The sequence below is a fragment of the Astatotilapia calliptera genome, chromosome 4, assembly GCF_900246225.1.
Source record: "Astatotilapia calliptera chromosome 4, fAstCal1.2, whole genome shotgun sequence".
Classification (NCBI taxonomy): domain Eukaryota; kingdom Metazoa; phylum Chordata; class Actinopteri; order Cichliformes; family Cichlidae; genus Astatotilapia; species Astatotilapia calliptera.
In genome coordinates, this window is record NC_039305.1 from 31,780,842 (window position 1) to 31,793,843 (window position 13,002).

The window sequence follows — 13,002 nt, forward strand, 5'->3', positions numbered from 1 at the left end:
TCATAAAACCACATTGTATTAAACTAGATGTGAAATTAGCAACTGAAAGTTTTTAGGAAAGTGTTTACTAAGGTGATTAAAAACAAAATACTCATGATCACGTTCTCCACAGACTTCTATACAACTGCATGCGATTCTGCAACTATTCTGCTGGCCATTACCAAAAGTGCCTGTTTAAGGGGTTTCAACATGTTGGCTTCACTTTTCAGACTCTGAGGTAAAACAGCTTCATTGAAGCAGGGGGTGAATTGAGGTATTGAGGTAATTCTCAGTATTTCTTCCATCATACCTGCATACAGCTGCTGCTAAATGGAAGGTGCATCCAGAGCATCAAGAAATCCCCCTTGAAGCCTGAGGCCATTGTGTTGCCCTTCTTCTTCCTCCAGTACTCTGAGAGAACAGTTAGCTAGAGGTTGGGGAAGTCCATCCATCCATCCATTCGCTTCCGCTTATCCTTTTCAGGGGCGCTGGAGCCTATCCCAGCTGTCATAGGGCGAGAGGCGGGGTACACCCCGGAAAGGTCGCCAGTCTGTCGCAGGGCGGTTGGGGAGGTAAGATCTGTAAATCAATGCACACTTCAAACATATGTGAACAGTGAAATATGAAGTTAAATAAAACTTGTTTTTTTCTTGTCATATTTTATCTTTATTAACGCTGACAGACAGGTATTGGTTCAGACAAACATGGTGGCATCAACTGAAAACAGAACCAGGCAGAGAAGGAAATCTGTTTCAGACCCGAGACGCACTCCGAGGTCAGATTGTCCCGCTCTCATCATTTGGCACCGCATGACTGTTAGTCTTTCAAACCACACGACTTCACTGTCTAATTTCAAGCCAAGGACTAATAGTTTTGTAAAGAAAAGGACAGAACTGCTCCAAAGTGCGGTACATTTTGGCGATGCATGAAAATAGAAAAAACAAAGAAACAAAAAACAAATTGCAAGGATTCTCATAGTGCTTTTGTTTCTTGTAATTTCACCCCCCACCCCCACCACCATTTTTCTTCCAGTTTCTTAAAAGTTGCTGTGTGACACGCGTGATGTGAGCACAAGATTGCATCTGCTCTACATAGCAAGCATCTGTTCTTCTAGTTCTATAGAGGCTGGGTGTAAAGTGTTTAAGGATTGGCTACCAGTGGTTACAGCGCAGAACATGCCAGAGTTTTTAAGCTTTTCACCTTGAACATCAAAAACGGTCATTATGCAAACACAATCAGAAGCAACTTGACTTTGGGTCCTAGCATTTCAGTGCAATTTGGACTGAGGCTCATCAACCAAGGCGATCTGAAGGCAGAGATAACAGGAAGTACATGTGCAAACATCCATCCATCCAGTATAACTTATCAAGGTCTGAACTGCAGGGTCAGCAGTTCAAGCAGAAGTACCTACACCTCCATCTCTCAACCATCTCCATCTTTTCAGGAGGGTCACTGAGGTGTTCCAATGGCAGCCAAGAGACGCAATCTCTCCAGTTCATCCAGAGTCTCCTCCTTTCCTCTTACAGATAAGTCATCTTATCTGTAAGAGGAGACCAGACGCCCATTGGAGGAAGCTGATGCTTGTATCCACTATCTCAATCTTTAGGTCACTGCCCACAGCTTGAGGTCACAGGTGATGGGGATAGATCCAACCAGTAAATTGACAACTTTGCTCCACGCTCAGCTTTCTCTTCACAGCAATAAGCTGGTACTACATCTGCATTACTGCAGACCCTTCACCAATCAATCTGTTAATCTCTGGCTCCACTTCTCCAGCCTTGAACAAGAACCGGTGATACCCAAGGCAGGACCTCATCCTCAATCAGGGGCAGGGCAATTCTCATCCTCGCAGAAAAGCACAACATTGTAAGCTAGAGGTTAACCACTTGACAAAGCCTAAAAGGACCACGTCACTTGTGAATTCCCAACGCCACCAAACCAAAACCAACACGGCCTTTAGCTACATCTAGAATATGTTGTCCATAAAGGACATGAACAGATGGAGAGGCTAACTGTCTGACTTTCGCAAACAGATCTAATTTGGACTAACCTGAGACACTTGTGAATGACCTATTAAGCAGTTTCTGTGTACTGGCTACTTAACACTGATTATAACCTCCACCAACAACAACAATCAGTTATGACTCCTTGAAATGTACAAAGTGATTAGACAAGAACCGTAATCCTTTACCTACAAGCAAGGCACTGAACCCTCTCACTTCAGAGGCCGCCTGTTGACGAAAATGGTTTTGAAGGTCATTCCCCGAAATATGAACTGGGGGCAAATGATGAGTTTATTATCAAAAATCAATCTGTAACAGCTCTTACATGGCGTAGTGCTACAATCAGTCAGTCTACCAATATGGCAGTTTGTCTGTAATCACTGGTATTATCTTTAAACTGATGAGGACAAGCTAATTTTGTTTTTTCCAACGTAGACACAGCGGATGGGGCGGGAAGGGTAACAAATGACAGTCAGCTACAGTTAGCAAACATCGGAAGGCTTTTTAGAGGCAAAAGCAGCAGGTTAACTTATAGGTCATAAAAAGGCAAGCTGATCACTTCCTGTGTTTAGACATTAAAACCCAAAGTGACCAGGGTTCGATTTGGTGATACAACAGCTTTTGTACAGCTCACACTGTTTCAACACCGAGATGAAACTGTAATAAAAAATACTTAAGAAATAAAAATACTCAAGTGAGTTGCTTATGGCTGATTTTCATTCCTTTAAAACAAAAAATGCTCTTTCACCTTTGCTTCCATCTATTAAGACAACACTTTAAAACATACTGCAGGTTTGGAACAAATACTTGGTGTCTTTTTAGCAAAAGAAGAAGAATTCTTACATGAAAATAATCATACATTGTGATTTTGGAGTTACTCCTCCATGTTCATCAGCCAGACAGTACAAACACAAAAGATTATTTTCTGGTGGTTGAATGTCCTCATATTCCTGTTTGTTTCCACGTCCCCCGACAGTTCTCAAACAGAAACGTGCAAAAAGACTTAAAACTCTGCCCCCATGTCTCTCTAGATATCTGTTAATGCACAAATACTGTAGGTCAAAGGTGAAGCACAGATTCAGATCAGTTTCAGCTCCAACAGAGTGGGTGTGAAGAACAAAGCCAGGCTGAGGCTGAAGGCAGGGGCAGATTGGTCTTAGCAAAACAAGCTTTTTTTTTTTTTTTTTAAAGCAAATACCTCAGGAAAACATGCTTCTACCTAGCAAGTAAGCTTGGAAATGCAGCTTTTCATTTTCAAGCAGATAGCAGCTTTATCTAAATAGTCGTGATTTGTCAAAATTATTTTGGGTTTCAAAGAAACGACGATACGTTTTCAATGTAGCCATGCTATAAGCTTTGTGATGCTATACTCAGGCACAGCAGTGCTTCGAAATGCTAACACTGGCATACGAGCGTGATCGCAGGCCCAGCAGGGTAATGTTGAGCAGGCTTACCGTGTTCGTGAAATCCATTCAACACGTTAGCATGCTAACATTAGTGGAATTTAGAACCTTAATATTTGATGAATTAACATTTATAACCGGCTGTTGGTGCAAAAGGGAAACTCGGTATGCTTCCTCTGGGCACTATGAACATCGGTACAATGGGCTTGAAGATAATGAGAGCAAAGTTGCAATGCAAATGGTACCATTCTCAGAACCAGGGTGCTAGTGTGGCTAAGGTTTGGGAAAAAGCTGTAGAGATTGGTTTTAACTTGTCAACCTCAAAACTGCTCCATTCATTATGAGTTAAGCTTAAGTAGCCTAATTAGATCTCGGGATTGTACTCCACTTGTGGTTTTTCAAGTAATGTGAGCTAATCAGAGCTTGCCAGCAAGCTCTACTGTCTTTACTCTCTCTACTATCTTGATTAACACAGGCGCTCATAACAACAGTTACCACGGGGAATGACAGCAGCAAAATACATAATCTACCAGTTCAGAATTTCATTTCACATGTAAAGGCCATCTTTCAGAGCACCATTTTGCCATTCACATGAATACAAGTTTCATATTTGAAACGGTCCACATTATAATTTTCACATAATTTTTTATAAACATAGAGCGTACAGTAACCAGTATCACAGGTTCAATCCTTGTCTAATTAGTCTATTCTCAGCAAATCAACCTTTTGATTCTGCTAATCTTAAAAAAGGTTGCAACTCATTACATTGATCTGACCAAAGAGGAGTTTGGGGAAAAGAAAAGAAATCATATTCAGGTAGATGGAGTTGACACATTGGTTACTGAATTCCTGAAGAAACACCTGACCTTTAATGGCTATAATAACACTTTTAAATTCAACCAGTTCAACTACGTCAGGCATGTATCGCTAACTTAAATTCATTTTCTATAGGTATAATACTGGCACTGGGACCCTCTACTTTTCTCCTAATGTAAGATATGTGGAGTGTGTTTACATGCACACAGTTTTCTGAATAACCCCGATGCTCATATCCATGTGACGGTCTTGTTACACAAACACTTCAGTGGCTACACTATCCTGTTATGCTAGCAGGCTTCACTAGCTAGTGAGGTGCTACTAGCTAGTGAGAATTGATAAATACTGATACAAATATCAATATAAAACAGAACTGGCAAAGACTCTGGCATCCTTGATAGTTCTAGTTTGTGATTTTGGGAAGTTAAATTAACATATTGCCAGCTAACAACTACTACTGTCAGTCGACACTTATAGCCTAACAAGCTAACCGACAGCCAAATGACATTAGCCAATACAGAACCACGGAGAAATGTCACTAACTTAGAACTAGTGACATTTGACTAGTCAGTATGTAATGTTCAAACAAAAGAAACTATTAAACTATTACAATAACACTTACAGAAACAGAAACCACTTCATAAAGGTAACTTTTAGCTAGTAAAGTTTAAGATTTTATGTTTTTTTTTAATGTTCAAATAAAATCTAATATTTGAGTGTCCGGTGTTTCACTATACTCCGTTTATATCATGTTAGTCAATTTATGATCTGGAAATTTAAGTCAGCCAATGAAGAAAAACAAAAACTGGGGGATCAATTGAAATTTTTTCAGTAGTAGTTTCCACTTACTTTTTATACTTGCTAGTTTTGGAAGAGAATTCGTGTGATAGTTCTGGGGGAAAAAACTGAAGTTAAATTCAAAGTTGGTTTTTTAGGGAGTCTTGGTGCATGCTCAATCATCCAGGTAAGTAAATCCCAAAAGGCTGATTCTGTTCACCTGTTTTTAGGGACAAAAAAAAAAAAAAAGGCCCCCGTGGCCATACTAGTCTTCCATGCTAATAAAATAATAATAATAATTAAAATGAAAATTACATTTCATATGAGTCTTTAGTTAGGTATATAATTGCTTGGAAAAGTTTTACTGCGCAATATAGGAACATTATTATTGATGGGGGATATTAGTGGCAGTAATAATAGTAAACTCCAATCTAAAAGTTAGTAATAATTGGACCTGCTTTTGGACAAATTATGAATTTATCTTTTTAGTAAATATCCAGTATATTGTTATAGGATTTTAAATGAGCAAATTCTCTAATCTTAGTGCTGTTTTCCACTTTGGATTTGACCTCAATTGCCAATTCAATGAATCAGTTTCTATCTGTAGTCATTCTCTGCTTCCATGACATGTTTGGACGATAGATTTTTTTAATATTTTATGTATATGGTAGTAGCTAAGAGTGCGAGCTAAGAGGATATTCTAAAACGAGAAAGGAAGCCTTCCTACACGTGAGAATATAGTGCACGGCTGACCTGAAAGCAGGTTTGTGTGCATGTAAACCCACAGAGTATATAGTAAACACCAACAGATATACACAATTAGAAGTTCTACAAGCACAAATTAGACTATTCACACCCTGTTTGCCATTGATGCTGAGAGAAAAGAGATGAAACAGACTGAGGACTACTGAACCATTCCCTCCACAGTAAGGCGTCACCGCCTCACTCTTAGATTCCAGATCCATCTAATTGCTTAAGCCACTTTAACACTTTTAAATAAATGTATAGAATATATACAAACATTACGCCACGTAGTTCAGACCTGAAACGCACACTTCTTCTTTACTAATACCACCGTTTGCAGAGAGTTAGGTCAGAAAAAAGAAAGCAAAAAGCTGGGCTTTGACAGTTTTGAAACACGGAGGCCATCTTGCTCCATAGTTTTTATTACTTCGCTAATGGGCGGTGCGGTGGCCATCAGAGTTTTGTCGAGTCTTACTACCGAGGTTCCACTTCTTGAAAGGTGTCGTGTCTCTAAAAATAAGGTCACCGCTTCTCCTGGTAGTTTCAGATGAAAACGAGCATCGCCACGGGCAGAGAACACGCTTGTCCTCTTCTCTCAAAGGTCGTATAACAGCAGTCCTTTTGTCCCTTTTGCTCTGCTTCATTCCCTCTGTCGCTCTATAAAGCACTTTGTGACGAGCCTGGTTATTAAAAGCGCCTTTTGTTTTTAATAAATCGGATTTATTCACAGAACCTGGGTAAGATGCTGCTAAAGAGAGGAGAAAACACATCGTCTACAAACTGAGTTGCTGAATATGGTTTCCGGGTTGAATGCCAAGCCAGTTGCCAGGAAGACACAAAAGGAGGATTCTGGATATGACAGAAGGTGCATTCTGGGATTTGTTGTTGACTGACGGAGCACTAAGCCACTGGCAGATGTCACATGAGAGGTTGAGTCTTTCCTTCTCCACGGTCCTCTCTTCTACTTGCTGGGATTTTTTCCCTCCTCTGCTACCTGTCCGTTGCAGTGAATGGTTGATTGGAATAAATTACAGCCCCCCTGCGGTAGGATGATGGGGGAGGATGGGGGAGCTCCTCCTCCTTCAGTCGCAGACAGGAGGCAGGAAGTAGCAGCAGTCTAGGAGGGATTGGGGGTCTTCAAGGCATCCACTTTGGTCTCCAAGTCTGTAATCTGTGGAAAACATAGTGGATGATAACTTCAAGAAATATAACATTAAACCTTTTATGAAAAGTGTTAAAGAAACACTTAATTGAAGCAGAGCATCAAGTGAACAAAACCTGTGGGACGATAATCTGCAGCTTGATCATTTCCCTCTGTAGCAGCATAGACTGAGATCAGACGTGTTCCTTTAACTTGTTTGAGCAGTGTACTAAAACATAATGCAGGGACACTGCCATCAAGATGTGACCCTCCTTTGCCTTTCCTGCTCGGGAAAAGCTCTGCTACCTGACAGTGAGAGATTCAGGTGAGTCCACTGCGAACCTTTTCCTGCAGGTTGTCTGTCTCCTCTTTGTGTGTTGCCTCGCTCTCCTCTTGTGCCCGACGCTGAGCAGTCTCTTTCTTCAGGTACTCGATCTCCCTAAAATGCACACGCGCACACACACACACACACACACACACACACACACACACACACACACACACACACGCACACACACACACACACACACACACACACACACACACACACACGCACACACACACACACACACACACACATTGGAGTGGTGGTGTTTTTTTACTCCTTTTATCTTTTTACTCTGTCCCTCCTTCTCCTTCCTTACTTCTGCTGGTATTCTTTGATCAGCCTCTTGGCTTTGCTGTATTTCCTCTCCAGGGTTTGATACTGAGCCTGAGTTTCCTTCAGGTGTTCATCCACAGCCTGAAAAGACAAATACTCGCTGTGAGTAAATGATAACAAAACTAGTTTTAGGGTGGCAGTGAGCTCATTTTTTTTAGTTTTTAAGGGATGAGGGGAAAAAAAGAAACACTTGATTCACTCGTGCCTTTTTGAAGTTTAGGTTTACTATCTTACCTTACATAGAGACTGTGCCTCCATCCAGTAGCCCTCAAGTTTTTCCATCCTCTCTTTACTGTCCCGGATATTTTGCTCCAACTGAGCACGCTCCATCCGCCAACGCAACTTATCCTGCTCTGCGTGAGCCAGCTGGAGGCGGGGTGGGGGTCAGTGTGGGAGGAGGAGGTGGTATGTGGGAGGCATTAAGTCATCACAGAGCCAAAAAGAACTGGTGTTATGCATGTGTACATTCTCTTCTGCAGTGCAACCTGAATGTGCCGTTGTTTTGAGGGTTTTTTGCCTGCATGTGTATAAGTGTGTGTTAAACAGGCTCACCTTCCTCTTGAGCAGCTGGATCTCAGCCTGGGTTACTGCATGTTTAATCTGGAGCTGCAGACAGAGGGAGAAGCAATCGGATTTCTTTAACAAACAAATAAACATAACAAAAATCAAGCTAGGTAAAACTGTAAACAAGACTGAATAAAATAATGACATTAACATCCAAATCATTTATATCACATGTACCTCTTTGAACTTGTGGGCCAGTTTCTCTGGGTCCAGCTCCACAGGCGACAGCATTTCCTGGTTTTCTGCCAGATCGAAAACCTCTATCGAGTTCGGAAACATCGGACTCATCTCCTCCTCCTCGTCTGTCGCATATTCACCTGTCTGCAGGTAAACACACGCGCAACAAATACAGTTACATTTGGTAATAGTTGTGATATTTTATACATATTGTATGAGTAGGTTTTACAGGTATCAGGTTACATAGCAGACCAATGATTGCATCCGATATGGAGCTGGAGTAGCTGGTTAGTATAGATCAGGGGTCCCCAATCCCAGTCCACCAGGGCCGGTGTCCCTGCAGGTTTTAGATGTGTCCTTGATCCATCACAGCTGATTTAAATGGATAAATTAGCTCCTCAACATGTCCTGAAGTTCTCCAGAGGCCTGGGAATGAACTAATCATGTGATTCAGGTGTGTTGACCCAGGGTGAGATCTAAAACCTGCAGGACACCGGCCCTCGTGGACTGGGATTGGGGACCCCTGGTATAGATGGTATAAAAGACTGACTTCCAGGTTTGTGCTTCATTAGTTTCCAGGGCCCTATTTCAGGAAGCCGGTTTAGTGCAAACTCTGAGTAAGTACACCCTGAGTTAACGAAAACTCTGGGTTTTCGGTTTCACAAAGCGAGTTTAGATTAATTCTGAGCGAGTTACTATGACGACACACTCCGTGAAGCTAACCTGCCCCCTAGCAGGTTTACTTCAACTAACCCTGACCTTCTCCGCCTCTTTGTCAGAAACCTGACTGTAGGAAGTGTCAGACATGGCGTGCTCCTTCCTTGAAGAGCCAGTAGATCGTGAAGCCCAAATTCTCCGCAGAGCTCTCCGCCGGGAGACATTTTATCATTTCCTGATGATTTCCTGTGTGAACGTTACCGTTTTTCAGCACAATCTATAATTTATTTGAATAACATCCTCAGGCCTAATATTACGCATGTGACACATCGTGGACATCCTCTCAGTTCTGTACATATTATTTGTATTGCACTTCGGTTTTTTGCAAACGGGAGCTTTCTGTATAATATTGGTGACGCTGAGCACGTTTCCAAGGCTACCGTCTGTCGGGCAGTCAGGAATGTTACAGTTGCACTGAAACGTCTCCTGTACTCGTTTGTGGTGTTCCCCGGTCACAGACCCACAAGATTCATCAAAGAGGGATGCCACAAAATTGCAGGTATCAGGATGAACAAAACTTAATTCATGATGTGGTGATACTTGGACTACTACTTAAATTTTACATTTATTCTCACGGTTCCCAGGCGTGATTGGCTGTACAGATGGCACTCACATTCCAATCATTGCTCCTTCAGTAAATGAAGGAGACTATGTGAACAGGAAGTCTTTCCACAGCATTAATGTACAGGTACATAGTTCCCTGTAGCATTTCAAACTAACAAATTATTTCATTATAGTAATGGATGCTAATTTGTGTTCTCTGCACTGTGAAGATCATATGTGATGCTGCCAACATTATCACAAATGTGGAAGCCAACTGCTCAGCCTCTGTGAGTGGTGGTGGTGGAGGACCCCCACCTGTTTTTCGGCCCTCTGCTGTTTTTTCCTGTTGGCTATAACGGGTCACATTTGAGCATACAGAGTAAGCAAATATGTACTTGTAATGTGCTCAGATAATTTCAATAAGTGCTTACAGACGGGAAATTAATGTAGCCTCTAACTGCAATTGATTTACATCGGACACACAGACCAAGCACTATGGCTCATAATACAATTACACCTTACCTGTTTGGACTATATTTTTATATTTCATTTTTACTTGCTGCCAGGAACGTTTGGGGCCTGTTGGGTTGCACCTGCGCTCACATCACATCATGAAATAAAATGTATAAAATAAAAAATAAAATAAAATGTAATAAAATAACGTGTTAAATGGGTGGAAATCCCTAGATCAATGTTTAAATTAACACTCACGCATTGACTCTGTCGGCTATGTTTTGCCATGCATGCTCTCTTTCTTTTGCAGCTGAGGCTGTGTTACTTTTTTTCCGCAAAATTTGCATGTTATCGGCATATGCTGCCATCAGAATTTCAGCCTCAAGCGCTGTAAAATACATTGACCGCGCCTTCTTTCCCTCCGTCTCCATGGTGACTCGCTTAATCTGTGCTCCACTAATCAGGGCTTTATGTATCCTCGTGCGCGCGCTTAACTTGGGGTTAAAGCAACTCCGCGTTGACTGAATTAATTGTTATCAGCCTTTCTGAAACCGAATATTCCGAGTTGGACAGTTCGGGGTTACTCAACCCTGCGTATCGTTTTTCACTCTGAGTTTTCTAAACCGGCTTCCTGAAATAGGGCCCAGTCCATCTCTATCTTGGTTTGAAAGGAAAAACAAAACAACAACAACAACAACAACAACAACAAAAACACCAGAAAGAGGAGGGTTGGGTCTGAACCCTCCGGCTCACTGCCGGACGCTTGTCAATCTCCAGGTTTTTAGCCAAAGAGCAAATCAACGGAAAATCCAATGGAAAAATAGTTTTACCAAAATAGACTAAATGTTTTATTCAGTATGACCCAAAACAAGTAGCTAACCAGGAAACTGTCTGCAGTCAGGTCAGAAAGCCTTTTCCATGCTCCCAAAATCTTTTTGCAATCAGAGCAATCGGCATCTGGTGGCGTTCAGATCTAATGCAGGCTTACAGCACCACCACATTTAGTTGGTTTTTCAATGCTCATGTTTGATACACTATACACTGTCCCTTTGGGTTTAGGAGTTCAGTTGCGATCGTTTGAAGTCAAAAGTCCATTTGGTAAGTTTTGGTCATTCCAAGAGTCAAAAAGGACTCTTGGCTAGGCTAAGCTCATGCATGTGGTTTCACAGTTTGGTGGCTTATACTCTTTAAGCTAGTTAGCTTAAAACAGTCTTATGCTACTTAGTGCAAAGCCAGGTTGCTTTGGTAGACAAAAGGTATCTCAGTCACCTACCAACATCTCCAAAGGTAACCGTTACAAAAAAACTCTAAACATGATTAGTGAATTTTATTTTTTATTTATTTTTTCAAACAGAACTTAGTCATTTGTTAGATGTTAGCTAGTTGCTGGCATTAGCTTTACACTCATAGCACTGTGTGGTACATTTCAGTCGTCTGTCTCTTCATAATCTAATTGGCGGGAGTACCCGTCATATAAAATGATATAAATGGCAACTAGGTCAAGTATGCAGTCACAAATTAAGTGAAAGAAACGATCTGGTCAGTGGTTTGACAGTTCAGACTCATTCCCTTGGAACAAAAAGCAGCCAGCACATCGTCTTCCACTAAAAGCATTCACACAATCGATAACAGCCTGCTGATCATTCGTCTTATTCTTCTTTGTGTTACAAAGTAAATTAGCCTCACATTAGCCCGTGTCCAGCATGTTTTCTTCCAGGCTAACAAACGCATTAACTAAAATGTATTACTTAATACATGATTGCTTTGCACAATGACTGCACCGTGTCTTCCTCTCTGCTTACTCTTCCTACTCGGACACAATTTGAGGTAAATACTGTAAAGTAACTGTATTTATTACAAGACTGCAGCAAACCAGAGCGCACGCTGCCGTCCATATCAACATCCTCTGATAACTGCAGCTGTGCTCTGTGGCTTCTCTGGCTAACCAAACCAAAGTACACAAGCCTTGAGTTGACATTTGCCCCCAGGCATGAAATCAGAGCTCTTTCATTTTAGGCTGTAGAGTGATGAAATGTTAGGAGTCTATCATTAGAATCCTGAATCGATTTTTAAATGTAAATTTATTTTGCCCGACATGCCAGAATCTCAGGTTAAACCTCACAAAATTTCGACAACAACCAAACAGCAAACCAGAGCAGGTACACGCATTCAGCACAAAGACGTAAACACAACGCGCCGACGCATCACAGATGTCTGCTTTCTCAGCCGTCAGCGCACAGATTCTGATGCGTCGGCGGGTCCGTGCTTTGTGTTTACGTCTTTTTGGCGCTAGACTCCGAAGCTGCAGGTTTCAATACTCTACAACCAAAAACGACTGAAGATCAAACTAAGCTTCACATCATCATCGTCATGAATTTCCTCTTTTGCTGTTTTGCTTCCACCACAATAAAATCACACTTCATGCACAGCTCTCTCTCTCTACTGTTGTGTACAGCGCTGTCTGCTGCTGGTTTTATTTTTTTAAATTTAACTGATTTCCGACAAGAAAGTCTCGTTTCTGCTGTTCAATACTGAAGAAATGTAAACTTTTTAAAATGATGTGAAATTGCAAAATGCTCAGCTGTGTCTCTAATTAATCCTCTGCTTCACTTCAGCAGCATCAGGTGATGTTTATATGTTGATTCATGCTACTGCACAATATTTTTAAGGTTCTCTGCTATAAAAACCCAATAACATGTTTTTCTGTGTTTTATGCTCAGTTACTTTGACACTAAAGCGTCTGCTGTGATGCTCACACCTTTGACAAAGTCTCATAAGTCTCAGCTTTCTTTTTATAGCTATAAAAATATGGATATGTGCCGATAAATGACCAGAATTATAATATTTCTGACTGTCTGAGGCAAAATTTCCCCGATTCGAATCGAATCAGGACCTTGTGAATCGGAATTGAGATGATTCTGGAAATCAGTGACGATACCCAGCCTACAAGCCACACTCTGTCCCATGAGCCATGTGTAGGAAACAGCCTGGTCCCACTGTTTTAATTATGAAACCTGACCCTAG

General features: G+C 41.4%; 1 protein-coding gene across 3 annotated transcripts in view; it reads right to left on the bottom strand.

Moving 5' to 3' along the window:
* Nucleotides 1-537: 537 nt before the first annotated feature.
* LOC113021449 (neurabin-2-like) overlaps nucleotides 538-13,002 on the bottom strand; it is a 36,692-nt gene continuing 24,227 nt past the window's right edge. For all 3 annotated transcript variants that reach the window (XM_026166148.1, XM_026166146.1, XM_026166147.1), the window contains exons 10-15: nucleotides 8,266-8,409; nucleotides 8,077-8,130; nucleotides 7,759-7,890; nucleotides 7,508-7,605; nucleotides 7,206-7,302; nucleotides 538-6,893 (exon numbers count right to left, since the gene is read on the bottom strand). In XM_026166148.1, the coding sequence (XP_026021933.1) occupies nucleotides 6,840-6,893; nucleotides 7,206-7,302; nucleotides 7,508-7,605; nucleotides 7,759-7,890; nucleotides 8,077-8,130; nucleotides 8,266-8,409 (579 nt within the window). In that variant the 3' untranslated portion in view covers nucleotides 538-6,839. The remainder of the gene's footprint in view (nucleotides 6,894-7,205; nucleotides 7,303-7,507; nucleotides 7,606-7,758; nucleotides 7,891-8,076; nucleotides 8,131-8,265; nucleotides 8,410-13,002) is intronic.